General features: G+C 38.4%; 3 protein-coding genes across 3 annotated transcripts in view; 1 reads left to right on the forward strand and 2 right to left on the reverse strand.

Moving 5' to 3' along the window:
* The first annotated feature begins 378 nt into the window (after positions 1–378).
* On the forward strand, positions 379–5,729 carry LOC101171022 (transcription regulator protein BACH1). Its single transcript, XM_004076215.4, has 5 exons — positions 379–536; positions 632–880; positions 1,183–2,553; positions 4,282–4,488; positions 4,577–5,729. The coding sequence occupies exons 2-5, from the start codon at positions 632–634 to the stop codon at positions 4,895–4,897; spliced, it is 2,148 nt and encodes a 715-aa protein (XP_004076263.2). The 5' UTR covers positions 379–536; the 3' UTR covers positions 4,898–5,729.
* Positions 5,730–11,475: 5,746 nt separating this feature from the next.
* On the reverse strand, positions 11,476–16,915 carry LOC101171270 (ras-related protein Rab-38). The gene is made up of 3 exons (XM_004076216.4): positions 16,515–16,915; positions 15,046–15,323; positions 11,476–12,677 (listed from the first exon to the last, which is right to left on the reverse strand). Exons 1-3 carry the CDS (start codon positions 16,741–16,743, stop codon positions 12,528–12,530), a joined length of 657 nt encoding a protein of 218 aa, XP_004076264.1. The 5' UTR covers positions 16,744–16,915; the 3' UTR covers positions 11,476–12,527.
* Positions 16,916–18,396: 1,481 nt separating this feature from the next.
* The window catches only part of LOC101173805 (metabotropic glutamate receptor 5), a 28,348-nt gene continuing 21,513 nt past the window's right edge, over positions 18,397–25,231 (reverse strand). The window contains exons 17-18 of the mRNA XM_004076311.4: positions 21,587–21,756; positions 18,397–21,091 (exon numbers count right to left, since the gene is read on the reverse strand). Of these exons, the coding sequence (XP_004076359.1) occupies positions 20,200–21,091; positions 21,587–21,756 (1,062 nt within the window). The 3' untranslated portion in view covers positions 18,397–20,199. The remainder of the gene's footprint in view (positions 21,092–21,586; positions 21,757–25,231) is intronic.

The following is a 25,231-nucleotide window of genomic DNA, read 5'->3' on the forward strand; positions in this document are numbered from 1 at the left end:
CCTGTAAAAAAATATTTGTTTTTCTTTCTTTCTAGAACTTGTCCTTTTTAGTTTTACACAGAATAAATTATCAATAACAAGCAATGCATTCATGTAAACACAACTTTACATTCCTTGTCTTGATTCCTGCATTTGGGGGTTTGGATTAGCAAAAAAAATTCCTTTCTGGGAATAGTTTTCTCGTTTACCAGACAGATCCAAGGGTGGGATTGGAAGGAAGGGAAAACTGCTTGCTCATCCTTTATCAGCAGGAGCTCATGAGTCAGCTCTGCTTTGTTACACCCATGTGTGTTGCAACACGCACACACGTACACACACAAACAGGCTCTCCCTCAAACTCCCCCCCCCCTCCCTCTCACGTACTCACACACAGGCCATATGACTGAGTCAAGCGCAGCTTTTAGTTAGAAGGCAGTTTGAGATAAGACTTTCTGAGAAACAGCCTGGTGGAACAACATTCCATCTAGCAACATCCAAGTGTACAAGGGAGGTTCCTTTATTACTAGAAGAGGCTTGAATGAAGTCTGCACTGAAAGGTAAGCTTATTGTTACCTGAAAGTCTGACTATTGTCATAAAGGGAAATTTTGACCTTAGGTGTTTAAACGGTGTGTGTGCTATGTGTACAAACAGATGTCCCAGATGGCCATGTCTACCTCGCGGTCGTCTGTGTTTACTTTTGAGTCGACAGTGCATTCCAGCCATGTGTTGCACCGCCTAGATGAGCAGCGCTGCCGGGACACGTTATGTGATGTTACGGTGATGGTGGAGGGTCAAAGTTTCAGGGCCCATCGCTCCGTACTCACTTCTTGCAGTGAGTACTTCTCGCTGAGGATCTCTTCCCTCATGCAGCATGGAGCAGTTGTCACTCTGCCACCAGAGGTGAGACATCACCCCAAAGTGCTACAAAAATATATCACTTTTCTGCCACATTCATGTGAAAATGCTGAGAAAATGGTTTTCTCCTTAAATATTTGTTGCATTAAGCTTTAAATGAATATATATGTAAATATATATATAGTTTTTTTTTAACTTTTGACTTATATATCAACAGTTTTGTAAAATAGAAATATGTCTATTAAGAATAATATTCACGTGTATACTAATTTATTAATTGAATGGGTCAAAATGACAAGAAATATGCATTTTCTAGGAACATGAAAGATTTCTTCTGTCCTTTACAGGTGACGGTTGAGGGCTTTGAAGCTCTGCTAAAGTTTGCCTACACATCCAAACTGCACTTTGTGAAAGAGAACGTCTTACAAATACGAAACGCAGCCTCCATACTTGGCTTCAGGGATCTAGATGAGGCTTGTTTTGATTTCCTCCTTCCAAAGTTTTTCTCCAAAAGCAAAAGCTCCTCTCCACATGTAAAAAAAATGTGTTGTGAAAAAAATCACAAAAAGCAGGTGTCAAAGGAAGAATTCGGCACAGACTCTGACAATCCGTCTTTCTGTGACAAAGAAGTAAAACCAGTTGCTGACTCATCATCTCAGCAGGAAGTGAGTCTGGACTGTAACAAACCAGAGAACAACATGATGGAAAGTCCAAAAATGAAAGACATCCCTGCACTGGGGGTTGAAGCAGGGACTGACAGTTTAATCCAGTGTCCAAAGTACCGGAAGTTCCAGCTTGCTTGTGGAAAAGAGGCGTGTGCTCCTGAAAAGAAGATCTGCAATGACTGCATCCTTCCCTGCTCTCCAAGCCCCAGCTCTGAAAACAGCAATAAGGAACACGTGCTTCAATTCCCAGGAAATTCAACCTCTAACAGAGAAAGCAAAGGTCAGTCTGGTGAGCCACTGAGAACTCAAACACATGACAGGCGTGAAAACCACATGGACAAAGTGGAAGTTGACTCTGAGAAGTGTAGATCTAAAAAGAAAGATGAGCTTTGTGTGGTGGTGAAGGACATGGAGGAGGTGATGGAACACACCAGCTCACCTGACACATGCCGTGCTAACTCCCTGAAGACAGACAAAATGCTGTCACATTGCTCTTTGGGAACTTTCAATGACCCTCAAATCACCTGTTCCCGAGAGCACCAGATGTTTGTAGCTGGCATTACAGATCACCAGCCCAATAGTGCTGCTTGCGCATCAGAGCCAGGCTCGGTTCTTCACAATATACATTTGGTAGATAAGCAGAGGGGAGAAAGTGGTTGCTGTCAAGTTGGAGAAAGAGAAAGTGTTCATGCAGACAATCTTGGAGAAAGGAGCACCATGGAGATGGAAGTGACTGGCCCACTTGACATGCAGCAGGGGTCAGATACATTTCCCTTTGATCCAAACTTCCCTCCAGGTAGACTCTCAACCGAAACAAGTGACAGGTGGGCACAAAGCTCATCTTCAGAGGGGCCAAAAGGTCGGAGCAATCCCAGCTGTCTTTTCTACGGTGATCTGGAAAAAGTGGAATATTCATATAGTCAGGCAGGAATGTCGGAGTGTGAGGGGACCTCTCAGTCATGTGGGTCACCTGTGAACTCTGGGGAGGATGGATTCTCAGAGACAGAAACAGAGGGAGACAGCGAGTCCTCCACAAGGGAAAGAGCCAGGCAGGTGAGGACAAAAACTATAAAGCAGTTTTTCTGATTTGATGTCTGCCCTGCAGTTGTGAAGTTTTGTTCACCAGAATTTACAAAAAAAAAAAATGCAGCAGGAAAAAAACTTTACTTCCTTATAGTTTTCATTTTTAAGGACATATTTTGAAAAACAAATGAGTCTTGAAACTAGATCCACCAGGCTGAGAAGTCAATTATTGACCCTGAACAGTTGATTATATACGTATATATATGTCCTGGACCGTTGTTATGAGTCCTGCTCATCGGTTCATAGTCCATTTCAACAAAAATTCACAGCTCAGCTCAATAAAAAGTATTGGTCAAAGCACAGGATTCAAGAATCTATAATGTTTGTCCAGGATTATTCTTCAGATTATAAGATAGAGTTATAATACAAACTAATTACCATTGTAAATTCTGATTAAATATATGTAGGTTTTACAAATAAAATATGCTCCTGTAGTAAACAAGACAGGGAATCTTTCCTGTCACATTGTTGCAGTTAATATTAACCAACAAGGCCAAAAGCTAAAAAAAACAACTATGCATTTAGACTGAATTTGTCTTTCTCACATGAAAAAGATATTGCATAAAATTCCATATTATATATCAAAGCATTACTGTTTCCCAAGGAATTTTCTGGAAATTATGCATTGACAGTGATCCCATTTCTTACATCTAGGAGTTATGAAAAGACCAGACAAGCCTGTTTTACTGTGGCATGTTTGTGTCAACGTGCAGCGACTTGTTGGAACTCACTATCCTTCTTTAATTGAGCTTGATATTGCTTTGTTGCTCATTTTTAGCTCCAAATGTTTCCCAATAAGTTGGATCTTTGTCGATCAAACTCACAATATCATTCAAGAACTCAAAAGGCTTTGAACTCTAAAGCTACTTGGATTTTTTTTTGTGTTTCCTTGTTCTCCATCCCACAAAAAAGAAAAAAACACTTTTGCCAAAAAACAATATTTGTTAGAAATTAAAATCTATATTTTTCCTTTTTAAAGACCCACTCTAATAAGAAAATCAAAAGTGTTTTTAACATGTTCTTGTGGCATTTTTCTGATGGACATATACGATTAAAATCAAGCTTAAAATAGCATTTGTTAGGTTTTCTTTGTTCAAGTCATTGTGATTCACGAGCTGATGAAAAAATGTAGTTGTAAAAAGCTTGTAGAAGCTCCCTGCTGCACTCCATTCTGATGCTTACACTTGTAGACGACTAGAGCCACGGACATCTTTGTTTTCCTTTTCAGAGCTGGTATCTGGCTCAAAACTGTACGTCTGGATGGCTCCAATTTTGCTTGCCATTTCTGTTGCACCAGTAAAGTTAGTTTGGGGTTATGGGGCTGTAAGCTACCAGGAGAAAGTGTAAACAAAGAGCTGACGAGATGTGTGGGCAGGCTTATACAATGCCAACGGTCCCCCCCATAACTTATTTCTGATGAACTCCTTCCGCTCTGCAGAAACCGAGCTCTAGAATACAATACAGAGTTTCTGGATTTTGGCTATAATCATCCCAATTATAATTAAAAGACCACTGGGAACGCTTTTATTGTAGGTGACAAGATGATCAGAGTGGGACTTGGAAGCTATTTAAAATTGGGGGGTGGGGGGGCAAATGTCAAACAATGTCACCAGTAGTTGTGCTAGTGTCAAGATTTTCAATTACTGTTATTTTGTTTCTCACTGGTTAATGTTATTTTTGTGTCTGGGGTTTTCTTAGGTTCAGTTGCCATTCCCTGTTGACAGGATAATAAATCTAAGCCGGAATGACTTCCAGCAACTGTTGAAGCAGTATGACTTCACAAAGGAACAGCTTGATTTTGTTCACGACATGAGAAGACGCAGCAAAAATCGCCTTGCAGCACAGCGCTGTCGCAAAAGAAAACTAGACTGCATTTACAATCTGCAGTGTGAAATCAACAAACTTGTAAGACTTATTATTACTAAGCTTTTTATTATAATTGTTTTGCCCATTTAATTAATTATTGATGCTGGGTGTTCTGTTTGCGTTGCAGAAGACAGAGAGGGAGAAACTGATTGTGGAGAGGAGCCAACTGGGCCAGATGAAGCTGAGAACATGTCACAGCGTCTCTGCCTTGTGTCAAAGGGTCTGCAGTGAGGCCAACCTGCAGCCAGAACAGCTGCAAGTGTTAGCCAAATACATATCTTCAGAGTGCCCGCTATCCTCCCTCTTCCCTCACATAGATGCGTTTCTGACGCAGCACGGATTTCCGCTCCTGCTCCAAGCACCTCTCCCAGCATGCACTGGAGATTTTGAAAATAAGGACACATCCAGCTCCGGCAGAGACAGAACCACAGACGAACAGCCACTTTAGAAAATGCTGGAAAACTTCTTTTGGTGCCCTGGTGTCACGATGACAGTGAAATGAACCCTGCACCCCTCATGACACAGGAACATTGTCTTTTATTGTAGCCTCAGCATAAATCAGTGCGTCTTTGATCTTATCACCATACAGCATTTACAACAGGATTACTGTGATCAGCAGATGCAATAATCATCGAACTTGTTGGACTTGCTACCCAACAAAATCGATAATTATTGTTGGACTTGCTATCTTTTTATTTCCAAACATTAATGAGATGATGACAACGCATTCCACAGCTTGAAGGCCTTGTATTTCAAGTTTATAAGAATTAAAAATTTTAAAGAACATTCAGCAACAAAGGCTTCCATTCTCGGAGATCTTACTGTCCACAGCTTCACCCAAAGGCAGCTGGGATAGGCTCCAGCAACCTCACCTGACTTTGCACAAAACTAAAACCAAATTGAAAACTTGCATTTCTTTGTATTCATACCTGAGTAAGTCTTAAAGGTTATTCCTTTTGTTTTTACATCTTTTATAAACCTATCTTGACCCAACATTGTTTTTGGTCTGTTAAGTAATATCTTGCAGACAACATTGGTCTTAAAAAAGAGAACAATACACCACAACATTCAGCAGCAATACCATACAGCTTGACCAAAATGTCTTGAGACAGTGTGCAATGTTTACCTTGTGGTCTTTGCTCTGACTATCTTTTTTGCTGCTGTCATTGTGGCCTGTTCTCCTCCACAGACCACAGTGAGACATCTCATTTATTTGGTACAGACATAGCATGTAAATATGTCTTAATTTAAGTGCAATAAAAGTTTGGATACATAATTAATCAGAATACGTTATTTTTGGTTTAGCAGAAGCCCTTTTATTGGACGAAACTGCTGTGGTTTCCACATCACTCTGTTATCTTAAGCTCCTCTTATCTAAATCACTGCTAAGGGTCAAAAGGATACTGTATGAATAAGGAATCAACAAGGAAAAACAAGCAGAAAGATTTTAAGATGTTCTGATTCCTTTTGCATTTTTAATGCATTTTTTCTCTGCTTTTACTGTCTTTATAACATATTTTGACACCCAAAAAATAGTTTCCCTCTCCCCCTTTTCAAAGTAAAACATCTACAACTTTGTAGCTCTTCTGACTCTCCTCATCATCCTTTTATTTCTTTATATGGGATCTAAATACTGTAGCAGCTGATAGGATTTTTTAGGATGGCCAGTGACAATGACCTTCTGCTGGTATGGCAAGCTACAAGAAGACCAACCACCACGGGAATCTGGAACCTTTGAGCTCATTGCCCTCTAGTGACTGTGCATGATCACTGCAGAATACGCACATGCACACGTGGAGCCCTGGGGGTGCTTGAGCAGTGGCGCCTCCAGAAATTTTTCATGGGGGTGGCCAGTGGGGGGCCACATTAAATCTTGGGGTGGCACACAAAAACCATGAGCTATATTTTTAAAATTCATTCTACCAAACGTAGTAAAACAACCTTTAGAAAACCAACAGAAAGATAAATGCCTACTGATATTTTGTAGAACATGAACTTATAGTAGATACTACTAGTATAATAACTAATAGATACTAGTAGATACCATTAGTAGATACTACTACTGATATATATTTATTTTCTTTTGTTTATATTTAATGCTTTGGTGTGTCTGCTTGGGCTGTTCGGCTCTTGACTGAGAGATATCTATAATAAACAAAAAATGAAATCTGTTGTTCTGAAATAATAATAAAATATCCTTCTAATTATTAATTATATCTGTTGACATTTCTATTCAGACTAATAATCATGAAACATTTTTATTATTAGGGTAACATAATTCTAACTTCACCAGTTGGTCCAGGAACAGGTGGAGCCAATGCATATGCTGAGTTCTGCCTTGCTTCTCTGACCAATGATGCTGACTGTCCCTCCTCTGATGCCGTCTCATCTTTGTCTTCCTCATTCTCTTCTGTCATTCATGCTGCTCTGTCTCATCTTCCTCCTCCTCCTCACTACTCCTCTGTTGCTCCCCTACCATCTCTTTCACTCCTTCTGCTGCACTTTTATTCTTAAAATAAGAATATATGTTGAATTTCTCTTCATTCTCTGAAAATGGACAGACACAAGCATCAACTAATGTCTATATGTAACTCTGTGGAAACAAAAACACATCAAAATGTTGCGGTAACACAACAACCAGTGCTTAAATAGTGCCATGAAAATGAGTGGCTTGTGACAGGGACATCCTTTTTTTACTTATTAATAAAAAGTAATGACACATCCACCGCCGCTGATGAAGTGGCGTATTTGCACCAAGTATTTGCACACAGGGTTTACATGTTTTGCAGACCGCATGTTTTTTACACCTTTGCAGCTGTATTTATTTAATATTTAATATTTATTTCTTTATTTAATAAGAATCTAATTTTTGATAGTAATTTTTCGTAATAATTTGAGTGATATTTTTAATTATCTAATATAAATGTAATTTGTGATGTCCTTTATTGATGTTATATTATACAGATTATTTCTGAATGTCGTGTTGCTGCCACAGATAAATGAAATTTCCCCATTGTGGGATTAATAAAGTCATCTATCTATCTATCTATCTATCTATCTATCTATCTATCTATCTATCTATCTATCTATCTATCTATCTATCTATCTATCTATCTATCTATCTATCTATCTATCTATCTATCTATCTATCTATCTATCTATCTATCTATCTATCTATCTATCTATCTATCTATCTATCTCTAAAGTACAGTAAACAGATTGTTAAAGACCCACGGAAAATTAACAGGAAAAGAAACGTAGCATTTTGGGATGTGTGATTGTGTGTGCGTGCGTGCGTTCTCGCGCGCACGCGTGTGTGTGCGTGCTGAAACCGGTGCTCGCGCGATGCAGGAAGAGAGGGGGGAGAGCGCGTGTGAGGGTGTGGAGCGCATACGCGCGCGGTCAGTCGCCGTTTTGGACTTAAGGAAAAAGTAATAAAGAAAGTTCATCTTTAGTGACTGAGACTGGTTCTTTTGTCTGACCGGCCCAGAGGATCTGAGGGTTCGAACGCGGAAGTGAACCACGCGTCTTATTCATTCTGCGTCCAGCGGCTCCTCTTGTCTGCGCACTCAAAGGCAGCAGGGAGGGGAGGGGGTGAGGGCCGGTTTAGGTGATCAGAGCGACTTGCCCGCTTGCTGGCTGTGCATTTGGGATGAAACGCACAACTGATGCTACCACAGCTTATAGTGGCTACTGGGGTGGCGTGGGGTGGCCACTGGGGTGGCCAGGTGTCGGAGAGGGGTGGCCGTGGCCACCCCTGGCCACCCCCTGGTGGCGCCACTGTGCTTGAGCACTTTTCCCTAAACGACACCTTGGAAATGACATCACGTAACATCCATTTGTGTTTAGTCTCCACTGAAGAAAAGGGTTAAACAGTTTTTAACCCTTGTGCTATCCTAGGCAATTTAACATTGGGAGTTGGGTCATCTAGACCCACTAGACAGTGCGCTGAACCTTTTTTCTTCAATGATTTGTGATCTTCACTGGTGTCCATGGATTACATGAAATCTTTCCACCTTTATCCACCTTTGTCATGGTAGGGAGAACACGTCGATGTAAGGGTGGGGTCATAGGATAGCACAAGGGTTATGCAAATCAAGTTGTTTAAACGCCATTGAGTGACATTAAAAGCAAGAAACAACAATGGACATGACATCTTCCCAATACTAGAGGAAATTATTTCCACCATAACTATCTGGAGGTCTTTCTTCAAGCTAAAATTGTTGAAAAATTCACTCAGATTCTTAGAAGAAGAAAGGCTCTCTGATCTCTTTCTCCTTTCCACTGAAAAAGACAAAGTCATAAATCACAGTGATGTGATTAATATCTACAGGGACATTGCCGCTAGAAGGTTGGGCTGGTGTTTTAAGGGAAGGACCTATTTCACATTAAAATTATTTCCAGTATGATATTTATTTTTTTCACATATTTTTCAAAGTTCACAAATTGTGCATATTCTGCCCTTTTCTGACTTTGAGCCTCTGCCCCTCTATAATCATGCTCACGTCCCTGCTGCAGATGAGAGTTTAAAATGTATGCAGCCTTTCATGCCACATAATGACATCTTTGATATCATTCAAATTTTTGTGTATTTTGAAGTTTCATGTTATAGTACAAAAAATAAATTAAGCAAAATAGTGTGAAATATCCAAAATAAAAAGTTATGTCTGGAATTTGTATTCTAAAAGCAAAATTCTTCATTCCTTAAAATCCTTTTAACCCTTGTGCTATCTTAGATGACCCCACCCTTACATTGTTATTCCTACCATGACACCTTTATTCACCTTTGTCATGGTAGGGAGAACACGTCAATGTAAGGGTGGGGTTAAAACAGTATATGGTGTAATTTTATTCTATTAGTATTGTTAGTGGGATGCAAATTCTGTCTGCAGTCAGCTGGAGGGACAAAGAACAAAGCTTAAATAAGTCTAAAGAATTTTTTTTTTCAATCAAGGTTCTCCAACCTTCAACACTAAGCCATTCTGTCAATTTCTGCATTTACGTCATTGTCACTATCATGATAAATGTAAATGAAATATTTTTTCGTCATAATAAAACACAAATATAAAGAGAAAGTAGTCTTTTTCAAAATATAATAAAAAATGTATAACTTTTGACAGAGGTTCACATAGCGTCCTTTCAAAATAAAAGAAACCCTTTGTCATTGTCCAAATGCAGCAAATGTAGTGGTAGGTAATGCCAGTTGTGATTAAAAAACTGTTTATTTTACAGTTTGTGGTGCATTTCAGCCTAAATTTTTTTTTTAAATCTAACCAATCCCTGGTAGACCCCTGGTCTAGTCATACGAATGATTCACTCTTTGTCTCTCCTGAATCTCTCCAGCCACAGTTTCACCGTCTCCCACTAAGTTGGTTGTTACTTTTGATTTGCTTTGTCAGTCTTTTTGAGTTGAATAATTCCTAACTTTTCCTTATCACTCTTTCAGCAAAGACTGCTCAAACTAGAAGAGGCTCGTTTTTTTTGTCCAGATTCATCCCCTCTGTGTAAATGCTGTGAAACATTTACTATTGTTAATTAATTGCAGTTTTGCTTTTTGATCAAAGCAGGAGTGATTAGGAGCAGTTAATCTTTTCTTCCCATGGGTTTAAAAGATGATAACTCCTTGCACAGAGAGGTCTTATGTCTGAGAAAGGATGTGATTTAGGATGAAGGTATTTTTTTGAGTGGCTGCACTTTTCTCTTTATTTTAGAGTTTCATCCCAGAGTGCATTCCCTTATTTCTTTTATTAACAATATTCAAGGAGACGATATAGCATAGTTAACGCTCATTAAACAATAAAACATGTTTAAATCCTTATTTTTCAACTATTTAAATCAGTACATTGCCTGCAGTTTCCATACGTTGCCAATAGATGGCTCTACAGATCTGGTTTACCAGGGTTAAGCTGTCTGATCAAGGAAAATAATGCCAGTTCAAATAGTGTCGTGTTATCTGTCACCCAAATATTTTTAGCTGAATGGGAGAGGTTACCACAAAGAGTTTTTCAGGCTTAAAATGATTTAATAAGCCTAAATCGATCAGAAAGATGAATTTGAGTCTGTGTGCATTCTGTTTATTTTAAAGCCGTTTGTCTGAATCGTTTTTTGTTTTGTCATTGTGGACTTTTGATTAAATGATGTTCAAATGTTTTCCCTCAAAATTCAAGGATCCACATTTTCTTTATGATCTTCCCCCCTCCCTGTCCAACACTCCTTGTCGTTTTTGTCTGAGCATTTTCTGTGGGTGGCTTTCTGGCAGACCTTGAGAAGTACTGAGAAATGGATTTGTTGAACTTGTAATCCAAATTATAACTAAAGCGGCATAATTAGAAGAAAAAAAAATACAGAAGAATTTAAAATTGCTTTATTTGTCCTCTTTTGTTTCACAAACTGAAAACTTGATATGTAGATCTTCAATTTCAAGATTTGGACTTTGCTTGGGAGTTAAAAAATGTCATTTTTGATTAAAGATACAAAAAGAATACTCTAGCATAGAATAGTATTATAAGATCGTTTGGTTTGCTTCGCATCGCTTTTAGCACTGGGCAGCGTTTTTCCTATGCCTGAATGCACGCAAAGCATTTGTAATGTTACACTATGCTATTATCACATGATACATGAGTCACAAACACCTTCACAATGTGAGAAGGGATTCTTTAAATCTGTTAGGCCAACAATGACATTTACACAATGACACTATTGTGTTAGGTATGCAAAAAAGATGCAGGAAGTGCAAAATCAAGAAAACAAAATGTCAGGGGAGTCTTATTGCACATGTCCATGTAACCGAATACTTGGGATTATTTTCCTCAGAGTTCTGCACATGAATCTCTGAAACTTATTGTAACAACATTTTTTATGAGTTTTGTACAAACAACTCAAGAAAACGAAAACCTATGACACATAAAACAGCGAGGAGGCTTTTTGTTAGTAGCAAAAACTGGAAGAAGTGAAAAGTGAAAGATTTGAAGTGAAACAATAAAAGAAAGAAAAATGGCACTGTTGATGAGGAGGAACACAAACAAGGACAGCTTTTATGAATTTATTCTTTGAGGCATCAGCAGATTTACGTATGAAGTATAGAAAGAAACAAAGGCGATGCAGCCTACCCATAAAAAAGACTCCTGTTTCCATGGAGACCAAGGTTTTAGCAGGTTAACTTACAAGTGTCCAGTTTAGCACTAAAAAATCAATCAAAAAAACAAAACACTCATAATCAGTTTTCACCAAAGTGTGAATTTATTTAGTGATTTGTTATTTTATATATGTTCTCACAGTCAGTAAGAACTGACGCCTCAGAAGTCAGTTCAACCTGAACAGTTCCAGTCGACTTGCTATTCCCCGTCAAATCTGAAGCACCTCTTTCTGTGTGTCTCAGTTTAAACTCAGTCTTTGTACTTCCCCCAAACCATAAATATTCATGTTACTATAAAATTAAATAAGACTAAATGAGACACTTAGTTGTACATTTATCATACAATCTGCACAAATAAGAAATCATTTTTTGAAAAGTGTTCTTTCTTCGATAACACTGGCTCTTTGGCTCATTTAAAAAAAAAAGCTTCCTCATTTTCAGGAGTTAAAAACATTGAGAACACAGTAAGACTTCTTTAAAATAACAAGAAACTCTGAGTTTCTTCTTTGGATAAGAAATCAACGGCACTGTGAGGAGGTTTGTCCACGTTGTCAGTCTTTTCACAGTGAACTGCTATGAGAATTGAGAGTGGAATCTTAATCAGGTAAGTGGACTAAGAAGATTATTGACTCTAGTCTGCGCTCTCTGGCATGACTGACCACGTGCAAACAGCACAGACAGCTGTGTTCCTTATCAGAAAATGTCAGTGTCACAACATGGCTCGTGCAAATAAAAAAAAATAGAAAAAATGTGGAGCATTTAAGTCCATGTGAGCTTTAGTTTCCACCTCAACTTAAAAGCTAAAAAGAGATACATTTGATATGGATTGAAGAACCCATGCTGTATTATCAGAACGCTGGTCAGATGTCCTGAAATTGTAGCATGGTGAGTTTGTCCCTCTTCATCCAGTTGTGCTTCTTTTCCTTCCCTGTCTGTCTCGCCTTTATTTGAAGCAGCCAGAGCAACTCATCTCTCTGCCGGGGTTGAGGTGTGGTGAGATGGTGTCGGGTACCACAGATTTCAGGATGTCATTTTCCGTCGCCATCATGTGCTTAATGAGAAAGTTTGCAGCTTCTTTTAAGTTCAGGTTGTCCTACGGAGCAGAAACAACTGCCGTCATGATTAGGATAAAAAAACAAAAAACACACAAAAACCCCTTTCAGCTTTGTGATTGTCTACTGCCACCGCATATCTGCACACAAGGTCTAACTGAGCATGCTCAGTACAAACTTTGACCCTTGAGAATGTCGAGTCTTCGTGCCACAAGGATGCCAGCACAGCAGTGTGAACAGAGGATGTGTGAATGAAGACAACATTTGCAGTAGTTAAAGCCATGTGTGCATACTGCAGGGGGTTGGAATGTATATGTGTGAATATTATTTCCAATCTGTTATGCAAAATAAAATAAAATCCTTGCCAGCTCAAAGAGTACTGGTGCAGAAAAATCTCCATTTACACCTTTATTTTATTTTTAAGTTCTCACCACAACGATGATGTACAGCAGGGAGACATTAACAGAGTTCTATGTTTTTATACAGTTTTACTGCCACAAAAATATGAATTCAATGGATTTGTGATAACAAAATGGCCATTGAATTCTAATATGAGTGTCAGAAAATTTATAGTAGCGGGCAGTCTTTGGCGATATCAACAGGAATTTGTACTGCTTACAGAGACCTTATGGAAGAAGATCTTCCCTGGGAGTGTCCTTACTCTGTTGCAGAGGCCTCAAGGCTATTCTTCCTGACAACCTTTTATCTTCTTGATAAGCTAGAAAATTCACTTTTTGGTCACTGGGAATGCAAACTGTTAGTTTTACTCATGAAAATACTTTTTAGGTAAAAAACAAAAAGAAAAAAGAAAGCTTTAAAATATTCTGCACAAGTACTGCTGTAAGAAGGTTTTTTTTCTTGCTTTGTCTGCGACAGAGGTATATTTGCACCAGTCTTTGTTAGTACAAATACACAATAGTTGTGTGAATACTGAGCAAGCATTCTAACTGTAGGGATAATCTGCTACTTCTGTACATTTATGGACTCAAAATCCAGTGTCTTTTCAATTATTTCCATAATTCTGATATTGAACTTTTCATTTTCTTCATTTCAGTCTGTTGGTTAGTATAGTTCTGATCACTTTTTAAACAAATATTGTTTTTCCCAACACCTTTGGACCAATTTTAGACTTTACCAAACATTGGCAGCCTTTCTATGTTTTGTATAAGAATATACAATAAAATAGATTAGGATAAAATGTTATTGATCCCACAAAGGGGAAATTACTTGCTACCTTAGCTTTTAGTAAAAACAGCAAATAGATAATAAATAACGCTCAAAACACACTTCAGAAATGAATAACAACAATAGGCTAATTATTGCCCAGTGTTTATGAGGCGTTGTAGAGTCTAATAGCTGTCAGGAAAAATGTGACTCTGAATAAGTTTGACATAAAATAGCTACTATAAATAAAATTAAATACATTTATTAGATAAGTATTTTGTCATTAAAACAGCTAAACAGCTGATTGTTGGGTGTTTAACCAACCAAAAATGTGCAAAACTAATGAAGCTCAATCTGCACTTCAAATCTGCTTTGATCTTTAATATGTGCCTCTTATTATCCTTCATGTTTAATTATATCAAGCTGTATTAATAGGCTTCCATTTTAAAAAAATCAAATCACTTTGGAGAAAAAAGCTGTTTGAAAATTTGTCTTTTGTATAACCATTTCCTCTGAATAAAAATTGAAAGAGCGAAAGGAAGAACATGACGCACTCAGATGAAAATTGTATTTTTGTGGCACTTCTCTCATGATGGGCGACATAAACAAAGAAAATTAAGCTTAAAATTGCGTTTCTGAGTATTTCTTTGTTGTTCCTAATTGAGAGCAGATGAAAAAATGCCATTTGAAAAAGCTTGAAGATGTGAGACAGAAGCTGCTATCGGCGGACTACAAAGTCCCTGCTCCACTCAATTCTGATGCATTCACTTGTAGACAAATAGCTCCATGTACGTCTTCACTGTTCTTGTCCGAGCTGGCATCCGGCTCACAATTGTACGGTTTTACAGCTCCAATACTGCTCACCATTTTTGTTGCACTGCTATTGTTAGGTTGGGGTTGTGAGGGGCTGTAAGCTAGGGGGAGAGAGTGTGAACAGAGGGATGATGGAAAGTGGGGGCAGGCTTACTCTTGCTGCTCTAATGAAACTATGTCCTAAAAAAAATGACATTTTTTTTTTATTTTGCCATAAAATAGCTTAATCATAATCATTAATCATCAAGAAAAATGATGATTAATACTGAATTTCATGTAAATTAAATGAGAAAAGTTTAAAACTACATTTTTTCAAGGATATAAATGCTGTAAATTGGGATATGTTTTTTAGCTCTCCAGAATTTCTTTTAATTTTTTTTCCATTACTGACATAATAAAAAATAAAAAAAATAAAATCTTAGTTATACTCACCTTAGCTGATGTCTCAAACCAGCCTATAAAACCATGGTCCTTGCAGAACTGGTCCATTTTGAGGCCGTTGTTGGTTAGGTCTCTGATCTGGTCACACTTGTTGGCCAGCAGGACAGTGGCTATGCTGCTTCCATTGGCCAGCATAGCTTTAGAATCCAGGTCTTCCTTCCACTTTAGGACCGCCTCAAAGGTTGTGGGCCGTGTCACATCGAACACGATGAAAGCCCCCATGGCTTCCCGATAATACACTCGGGTCATGTTCCCGAAACGCTCCTGACCTGGGTTGAGCAAACACACCAAGAAAAGGAGCCTCTTCACTCAGTGGACGTAGCAGACATCAGTTTTACAATAAACAGTTCTCATTGTGTTTCTCTGCTTTTGAAGCCAAGTGCGTAATGCAGCTAGCATCAAGACAGGAGTTTGCTGTTCCAGGGTTTTAATGAGACAACACATTCCTGATGTCCGATTGTTGCACTTTAACAAACCCTGAATGCAGTTGTCTGTTTCTGTTTATAAAACAAGGTAAAACATTGCATAAAAATGTGAATTTTCTGCTTGTGGAATGGTTGCATAACTTTGCTGGCAATGGAGGAAATCTTCACCGGCTTTGGTTGCTATGTAACAAGAGATCATGTTTGTCCCCCAATTAAATTCTGCTTGCGGAACACTTCTTTTTTTAATGTTAAAGAAAAAATAAGGTTTTCCACAAAGAGAAAATATTAGTCTACATCAAAAAGTACGACTCCATGGACGTTCTGCTTTTCATTCAAGGTATTTGAGGTGACAGAAATTTTAAGATGACAAGCACTTTGTACCTCACATGACACAGTGCCATTTATTTCCAGCTTTACCTGACCTGTGTGCCAAATGAAATGTATCCTTAAAGCTTGAGCAGAATCATTCAGATTTTTCACACTTGTAACTTCAAGCAAAAAAATACATAAAAAAAGTGAATCTTATATTATAACACTGTTGAATGATGAATCCAGATGGGTTAGGGTTAAGGTTTGTGTGAGATTCTTTTTAGGCTACAGTGACACTCCTGCGACTGGCCTTTAAATTGTTTTCACATGACTCTATTCACGTGAAGTAACATCACCTTGAATGGATGATCGAGTAACAGAGGACTCTTCTTCAACAATTGTGTGTGTGAGAGAGAGAAAGAGAACTTCCTATCAGCAGATCCCCTGTGACAATGCACATTTCATAATTCTACAAGTCATGCTTAACTGTCAGCATGTAGAAAAGTGTTATCAGCTCAAACCATCAGCTTTTTAGGAAGTAACGTTGCTGCACAAGTTTGTGTTTTAAGAGTTTTAACTACTAGGCTAGGTTTTAACTACTTTAGTTTTCATGTTTTATAAAAGCAATAAGGAAATTCATGGAGTTATTTAAACAGTTACGTGTGAGCTTTCATCCAGCCCTGCTTTGGCTCCAGTTGATTTGTCGTTTTGGCTACTTGTTCTCACCTGCAATGTCCCACAGCTGAAGCCGGACGGTCTCAGAGTCCCAGTTCAGCACTTTCAGGGCGAAATCCACTCCGATTGTGGCTCTGTAGTTTGTGGAGTAAGTCTGGTGCACGTACCGCCTGATGATGGAGGTTTTCCCCACCCCAAGGTCTCCAATGACGAGCACCTTGTACAGGTGCTCTTTCTGCAGACTCCGCATACCGTTTGTGCGTAATGGGTGATTAGCCATACCGCCTGGCTGTCCGACGCAGAAGCTTCATGACACTCTGAAAGATGTTGTGTTTAGGTTCCGTGTGTGTCAGAAGGGTGGGAACCGCCCTCTGTCCGGAGCCTGGGGAGCGCTGTGGGGCAGAGCTTGGAAACTTGTGACATCGGCTCGCCTCAGCTCAGGAGTTACGCTCTGCGCACTTTGGCGAGGGCGCGGTTCCTGGAAGCACTCTGACTGTGGCATTTAATATAACACAGGCCCACGATGAAGGTTTTTGTTTCGTCAACATCCCCAAGTTTCATTCAAACATAATTTACTTGATTCTAACACTGCGTAAAAATAGCAGGCAACCGTCTATTCCAACTTATTTTGAAAAAACAATTAAAATTTGTGGATGTAATTTAAACATTTATTTTGAATGTAACCTCACACGTTTTATTGATTTATTTATTGATTTTTAATTTGCATTGCATTTTTAATTAGATTTTACCAAACTGTGGAGATCTTTGGCTAAGATGTGAAACATTTTATCAAGAAGTGAAGTCTAGCTTGATTAAGAATTAGTCGTTAAACGATTGCCTATCAACTGTGAAGTAATCACACTAAATGATTAATAGCTAAGGATGTTCTTTTAGAAAGGAAAATGCAACACATAAACGGATTTATTTTGAAACAGAAGGGTGTTTACATAAGGAAAGTCTCTATTAGGTGAAATCTGTTTGATTGTAACAGCAATCTTTCACTCAGCTTCTTTAAGAGGGAGCAATCTATGAATGAAATAATCGAAAGTACATTTTAAGCTTTTTTTTGGGAATAAGTTTCCCAAAACTAAGAAATTCCTCTTGCCGCATTGAGACAGTGAAGATTTTGGCTAAGGCCTGGGTGCTGACAAGATGGGGTGACATCTTGTAACAAGATGGGGGGTGGCACACACAAGACAGGGGCGTAACCAAAAATTTGAGGGGCTCAAAATTTCATTTAAAAATCTTGTTTTAAAGATTTTTTTAAATAATGATACTAAAATTGTCTCAAAAATTGAGGGACAAGTTGGGGGGACAATCTGGGGGGGCTTAACTGCAGCGCTGCGATTACATAATAATAAGGGCATGTCAAAGAAATGATCAGGTCTTAGGACTTTACAACATGCTTTTTTGGGTTTCTGTATTCTTCACTTCATGTTTACATACCCACAAGTGCTCCATACTGTTCACACAGGCAGAAAATAACTAATTTTAGTGCTTTGAATAACCATCAGTGAATATTAATGTGTGCAGTTTGTCTATTTTTATTATGTGTAGAGTGAGGTCTGGCTGCATTTCCAAATGAGACGTTTGTTTATAGGATAACATTTTACGGCATTGGTGAAACTTTTTCGGAATTTTATAAACAGTGACCGGAAAATGTTTTGTACTATCACTTTTAAATTTATTTGATACAATTATTATTAAAACAAACTAGTATTATAAAGTAACAGAGTAGAAAATGTATAAAATTACCTAAATGTCTTCATGCGTTTTGCACAAAACTACATAAATAAAAACATGATGTCAAAATGTTGAGTATAAAAAAGTTTGGCATGCAATAATTTAAATTTTTTAAATAAAATGCATAATTTATTTTTTAAAAGAAATTTCTACTAGAAATGAAATAGACTGTCACAACAAAAAAGAACAATCCCTTTGGATGGATTTCTTTAATGCGGGACAACCCTGTTTTGTATATTCCGGTTATCAGAGAGGAGGATGAAAAGATAAGCCAAACATTCTGCAGATTACATCAGTAGTTACTGGCACAAAGAATAGTATGCATCTGCATTATCTGAGTTGGCACAGATCTGCATGCAAATATGCTAAATCCTTATGATTATATTGCAAACTCATTTTAAAAATATACCAAAGTAACAAACCACATCAAAAGACAGCCTTCTGCAACCATAACAAACAAAAGCATGTCTAAAGCCTTGATTACTCTTGAAAAAAAGCAGAGAACAATAAGCAAGCAGAATGTAAAGATAGCTATAACTACAACAAAAGATGAACCAGTTTCTTTCTAAAGGTCGAAAAGCTGCAAAACCTGTAATGGGTCTCTCAACTATTTACATTTTATGAAGAGGCAGAAACCCCTTTTTTGTACAAGAACAATCATTTCCAGTAAAATGAAATGTTCAAGCATTAAATCAACAAATACACTCAAGATTAAATAAAAAAAAAAAAAAAAAACTTAGTCCTCAAAAAGAAAAACAATGCTATCCATTGCAAGGAGATATTGGCACATTTGAACTAAAATAAAGGCTGGAAGCATCAGGCATATCCACTTGACTGTTTCTTTTAAGTTTGCCTTTAAACACCTAAAGATGAATGTCATTATTTTTGCTACTATAAATACAGAGGTTTAACAAGGCAATGTTATAAAAAAATTCTTTGCAAACATAATTCAGAGAATGCTAACATGTATTGATTTGAGCCAACACGTGTGACAAGGGCCTGTTCTGCAGGATGAAAAGTGGCGGTCAAACTTTTTTGGTTCAGACACATCCTGAGAGTTATTTTGGTCCACAACAAATCACAACTCATTATACATTCAAGTCACAATTAGATAAGAGAATCCAAAAAAAAATAGCTCAGAAACTAATTGTGGGTTTCTAACCTGATAACGTTGTCCGCTGAGACTTGGAGGTGTAAAAGGTTTATCATTGCATGCATTTTTTCCTAAGTCCCCACCTAGAAAATATAAAAGTGCATTTTTGGAGCATTTTAGCTTTTTCTGTTCTTGATTATTACAACACAGAAAGTCAAGCTTTAGAAAGTACCAGCCTATCAAAAAAGGCAGTGTAGGAATCTTGTGTTTTATTGTTTTTCTTTTTTCAGGACGCATTTGCATCCAGAGCTAAAAACATGATAGGTTGGGTGAATTGATTTATATAATGTCAATTAAAAGCGAGGACATTAAAAAAAGAAAAGGCAAAAATTGTAAAAAATTCAACGGTATTTCAACAACCTGCTGTAAATTCAAACACCTAACTTTCTCAATTCTTAAGAAACATGCAATATTAAGACATATTTGCAATATTGACACAAACCAAAGAAATAAGAACACCTGATAAATGTCTGTTTTTGACAGTGGTGGATGAAGTTCCAAAGTCGAAAAAAAAACTGTTTTTCCTCTTCTGGTCATTTTAGCTCTTTGGAGTTTAAAACTGAGGTGTCAGAGAAAAGTTTTAGAAAGACTTTAGAAAATGCCCATGTTTTTAGATCATCGTAAAAGCAGTGGAACTGACGTTTCTTAAGATTTTGTTGGGCAGTGAAAAATGCACCTTTGCCATCTTATGAAGTCTTATGAAATGAGAATTGTGGGAAGCATACAGTCTCATCTAAAATGTGATTCTACAAAACTGCTATCCGTGTGCAGAAAGGCAGAAAACAGTTTCCGCAGACTGAGAAGACTCAGAATATTCCCAGAAGAGACAAAGAGGACGATTTAGAGTGAGGAGGAGCTCTGGCTATAATGTTTGAGCAGCAGCTGGTCATAGTCAGCCTCGGAAGCAGGGGAAATTGAAGGGGGTGAGCTGCCATCAGAACTCAGAGATGAGTCTCTAAAAGGAGAAGGTGGGGTAAGAGCCATCAGCTCCTCAGTATCTCTGGCTCGCCTGCCAGCCACGCGAGTTCCAGCCAGGTGCTCGTAGATCTTACTCGCTGGATTGTCACAGAAGTTGGGGACAGCCATCACCTCAGCGTATGTGGTGGCCGTGGGGGGGCCCTGCCTGCTTCTGGGCGTGAGGTACTGAGGTGCACCCTGGGAGGGATCCCCATCAGGTAGGGCTCCGGTGCAGGGAGAATTAACGGTGGCTCCTCCTGGAAGCATCATGGTGTTTAGCTCGCTGATGTTGGCCGTGAAACGGTTAACCACGCAGCTTATTTGGTCCATGATTGTGGCACCTTGAGTTTGGCCAATGTCACCCACACTTATGATGCTAATATCTCCATCATCAACAAAACCAACAGCCTGACTATTCTCCCCGCCTCTTCGTCTGATCCCAGCAGGATGCTCGGGTACATATGTTGGTAAAATCTGTGCCTCCTTGTCGCTGTCTTCTCTCTGGCAGACTTTTGCCTTTGACGAATGTGCACCGACGTCGGTCTGAGGTGACTGTGAAGGATAGCAGGGCAAAGTCTGAGACACCTGTGGCTCCTCACACTCCTCTTTTGAACCACTGTCCGCAGGAGCATCTTCCTTTGAAAAGGGCTTGATGATGGCTGTCTGATTCACTTCAACGGCTTCTTTCTTCTTGATGTGGAATGACATCCTCTTCCATAGGTTTGGTCTGTAGCTGCGCTCGTTCTGTCCCCAGGTCACCGATTTTCCATTGGAGCTGCAAAATATGGAGAAAATTGTGTGCTGGTAACCACACGACTTGATAATATTGTATTTTTTAACATTTTCTCAGCCAGTGTCTCTATTATCCTCTGTTCTATATTTTGCTTTTTCATGTCATTTTTTAATGTCTTTCCATTTTCTTTTATCTTCCCTAGAAAGAGAAATCCTTAAAGGCTGCAAGTTTCTTTTGGGAATATGTAACCCAAATGAGGTAGTCTTTTCTCAGTACAAATTATTTTTTCATTCTGGCTTTATTCTAAGCCTGGTGCAACCATTGTAGCTATGACAGCCTGAATGTTCCAATGTGAACAGTGTTTTGACAGATCTGTCACTTCCATGACATAGTTTACCACCCACAAAAACTAAAGACAAAAAGAAAAAGAAAATTCTGGTGGCTATGTTTGAGGCACTTTGAATTGGATCTGTGTATAAAAGGTACTGTCTTGCCTGCTTTTATCCATACTTCATATAGTCTTCGATTTTTCCATACCTGACATTATCCTGGGTAGATCCGCTCCGCCGGAACAAGTTGGCCATACTGCTTGAAGATTTGCCAGTTTTGGCTGCTTTTTTGGCATTGCCTACATGCATGCGCACAACTGTGGACGTGGTGAAAGCGCTGCGGACATTCTTTTCAGGTTTGGCAAGCATGATGTACACCTGATTAGAAAAAAGGAGCAACAAAATGCAATCATTTATAGCATCACAAGTTGTACAAATATAATGGTAATGAAAATTTGTGGTTTCAAAACTTTTGGTTTTAAAATCATCTACACAACTTGTAAAGATCAATAGTGTTTCAACAGAATACCAATTGGGTTTCAGAACACCCTGCAGCACAAAAGCTGATGTTACAAAAGTTGCAAATCTCATCAGTATTGATGTGGATACTGAGAAGTATGGATCAATTTTCATAAGATTTCATAAGAGCTGTTGTATAATGCTACGTTCAGACCGTGTTGCGTGTTCAACAACGTGCTAAAAGTACATTCTTGAGCACGTATTTAGCCCAGTGCTTCTCAATTATATTTTGCAAGGACCCCCCCTAGGAAAAAGAAAATGTTTTGCCTAAGGTGTACACACTGGACAAGCAGGGAGGAGATTCTTTCTGTATTTATTTTGCTACTATTTACTTGTGCATGTCCACCACCTACAGTTAGAAGATGTTTGGTGCGAAATGTCAAAGTGGTACGAATCTCGCAAAGTTTTTTCTTTCACAGCTCTACTCTATATAGCAGACTTAGTGTCATATAATTCCGGCCAGACACAAACCACAATTAATAATTTCTCCTCCATGATCAATTTTCAAAGTGTTAGCTCTTTATTTAAGAAAAAGAGAAGCCGTCCATATGTCACTATCAAATCCGAGCCCCTTGTCTCAGTACAGCCTGGTTTAACTTTCAATGAATGTTCAATGGCGGCACATTTTGTACGTAGAAACTTGTGTAGCGACGTGTGGACGCAAGAATTTTGATAGAGGGAGCACAAAATGCGTGTTTGCATAGACTTGAACACGCATTGGTTGCCTGGTTTGATAACTCTGTCCGATAAAAAAGTGAGGGTATTCTCCCAATTTCCTCTGGGTTGTGTTTAGGGCTCCCTGTTAATTACTACAAATAATACTTTCTTTAACAAAATCTGTTTTAATGTGCTTCCAGATTTTATGGTAATTTACTGTTTATATTGTAATTCAGTTTGTCAAACTTGGTAAAGTCTGCTTCCGCACCCTCTGCAGTGCACCTTAAAAATTCTCACTGAAATGGAAGTAACAAATATTTTTGAAATAAAAGTTATGTTATTTATATTGTTAATCAAAATTAAACATCGTCTTCAACTTTAAAAACTAAGTCCAGATGACAACCTTTTTTGATTTGATTTTAAATAGTTTATTTCAAGCAATCAAATAAGTATAATACACAACAACAATATAATCATCAGTTATCCATTCATACAATGACGAATCAAAATTAAGATAATTAGACATATTAATAAATTTTGCTTGAAAGGGAGTGGAAGGAAGCAAATTTATATAATCCCACCTTTACCTACCCATACCGTAAACATTTAATTACATGATTTATCATTATCCGGTTCCTAACTTTTATCTGACAGAATTAAGAAACCTGAAATATCAATAAAGCACATGAAAAAAATGAATTACTTAAATTATATAAAAAATAACTATTTTAGATATCAACATGGAAAATGCAGATCAACTATCCAAAATATATGCAGATTATGTTACTTATAAAAGTCATGCAGGGTGGTCCTTAAAAGTGGAAGTTGGAAATTCTAAGCTCCCACCCATGAAGTTGGTTGGATTAGCTGAGAAAACTCTCCTTGTGGATTTTGTCTCAATTGGACAATATTTACCCCTCCCTCAGTGACCTTGAAGTTTTCCCCCTTCGGGCCCTATGGGTGCGCATTGTCAAGGAATAAAAACAACATAAATTAAAATTAGAATTAGAATGAAAGTTTTAACACCAGAACTAATCTTAAACAATTTAATCTACAATTCTACATGTATGAAAAAGAACAAATATCAATGATGATGAAAATTGTAAACATTCAAAACATCCATTATATAACTGAGCATGCTTGTATTCCTGTTTGTTCTAAATGTGAAAAAAAAATCTTAAAAAGGCGATATTCATATTCCATATCCAATCTACAGTCTCTGTCCCAAATATTTGTTAGTGTTAACTTTGTCATGGTTTGAGTTTGTTGTGTCTTGTTTTCCGCTTTAGTTCTTGTTCTGTCTTGTTTCCTGTTTTATTTTGAAAGGTTTCCTGTCTTGTCATGTTTCTTGAGTTTTACTTCCTTTGGTCCCCATCTGCCCTGATCGTGTTCACCTGTGTCTTGTCTGCCCTGTCTGTATATAAGTCTTGTCTCTGCCTTCCTCCTGGGCTGGTCCATTAACTTCTGGTCGTGTGTTTAACGTCTTCATGTGTCTTCGTCCGTTCATGCCATGTTTCATGCCACGCCACAGTGAGTTTTTGTTTTGTCATCCTGCTCTGCAGCGCCTTTTGTTTGTTGTTTATTAAACCCCCTGGCCTTGGAACTGTTTGCCTCCCGCCTCTGCTTCTGGGTCCAACCGGCTCTTGAGCCACCCCCCTCACGTGACAAACTTTGAGACTGCTAAGCCTATTTATTGGCAGCCAGCTTAGTTCGCCTTAGTCTTCTGCTGAGGCACCATACCAGTCTCATTGAGGGAGGGGTAAATGTTGTTGGAATTGGAAAACAAAATACAAGGAGAGTTTTTTCAGCTATTCCAACAAATTTCAGGGGTTGGAGCTGAAATTTTTTTACACTATAAAATTTGAAAATTCAGCCATCTGGAAGGACCTACGACGGAGTTTTAGGGCCACGGTGAGGAAAAAAAATTCTGGCCAACGTGGCGAGATTAAAGTCGTCATGTCGACTTTAATCTCGTCATGACGAGAAAAAACTCGACACAAAGTTTCGACAAAAAAAACTCGTCTTGTCGAGATAAAAGTCGAAATAAAGTTTCGAGATTAAAGTCGCAATGTTGCGCGCGAGAGAGAAAAAAACTCGTAAATTTACGAGATTATTGTGGAAGTGAGAATGCAGAGCAGCAGGTGAACGCCGTGCAGCAGCAGATCAGACCGACTAAACTTTGTTGAACAGGTGAGCTGAATGTTTATTGATAACGTTCCAAATGTCTGGAAGCTCATTTGTTTGATTTACAAGTTATTAAAGTTTTATTTATTGATGGTTGGTTTGCAGGATCTCTGCCTCCATACTCTGCAGCCCGATGATGAAGCCATCGGTGTCCCTGCAGCTGTTTGCTTGAATCCTTTCTTCCTCCACCAAAGACCAGATCTCTATGTTTGTGTGATGCTTCCGTCTGAGGAGGAGAAGCACTTTTTGCCTTTTTCAACGTTGTAATGCTAATATAACAGACTATTTTCATTCATCTTTGTTTTTTAATGATCAAACGGGTCGCTTCATCTGCAGGAGGGGGCTAATGTAACACTGTTTACTTCCGCATTGGTGATCGGATGACAGATTCGTGACGCAATGTGACAGATGAACTTCAGGTTATGTGAATGAAAAGGAGAATAAAGGCTGCAGCGATCCTCTACACCCAAAGGTGTCTCTGAGCTCCTTATTT

The sequence above is a fragment of the Oryzias latipes genome, chromosome 14 (assembly GCF_002234675.1).
Source record: "Oryzias latipes chromosome 14, ASM223467v1".
Lineage (NCBI taxonomy): Eukaryota > Metazoa > Chordata > Actinopteri > Beloniformes > Adrianichthyidae > Oryzias > Oryzias latipes.

Bases quoted from the DNA above. Each gene is read 5' to 3' on its own strand.
- LOC101171022 (XM_004076215.4), top strand. From the start codon at position 632: ATGTCCCAGATGGCCATGTCTACCTCGCGGTCGTCTGTGTTTACTTTT. The intron at 881-1,182 runs GTGAGACATCAC...TGTCCTTTACAG, and splicing joins TTGTCACTCTGCCACCAGAG to GTGACGGTTGAGGGCTTTGA. The intron at 4,489-4,576 runs GTAAGACTTATT...TTTGCGTTGCAG, and splicing joins AGTGTGAAATCAACAAACTT to AAGACAGAGAGGGAGAAACT.
- LOC101171270 (XM_004076216.4), bottom strand. From the start codon at position 16,743: ATGGCTAATCACCCATTACGCACAAACGGTATGCGGAGTCTGCAGAAA. The intron at 15,324-16,514 runs GTGAGAACAAGT...TGCTCAACCCAG, and splicing joins TCAGCTGTGGGACATTGCAG to GTCAGGAGCGTTTCGGGAAC. The intron at 12,678-15,045 runs GTGAGTATAACT...TCTGCTCCGTAG, and splicing joins GGTTTGAGACATCAGCTAAG to GACAACCTGAACTTAAAAGA.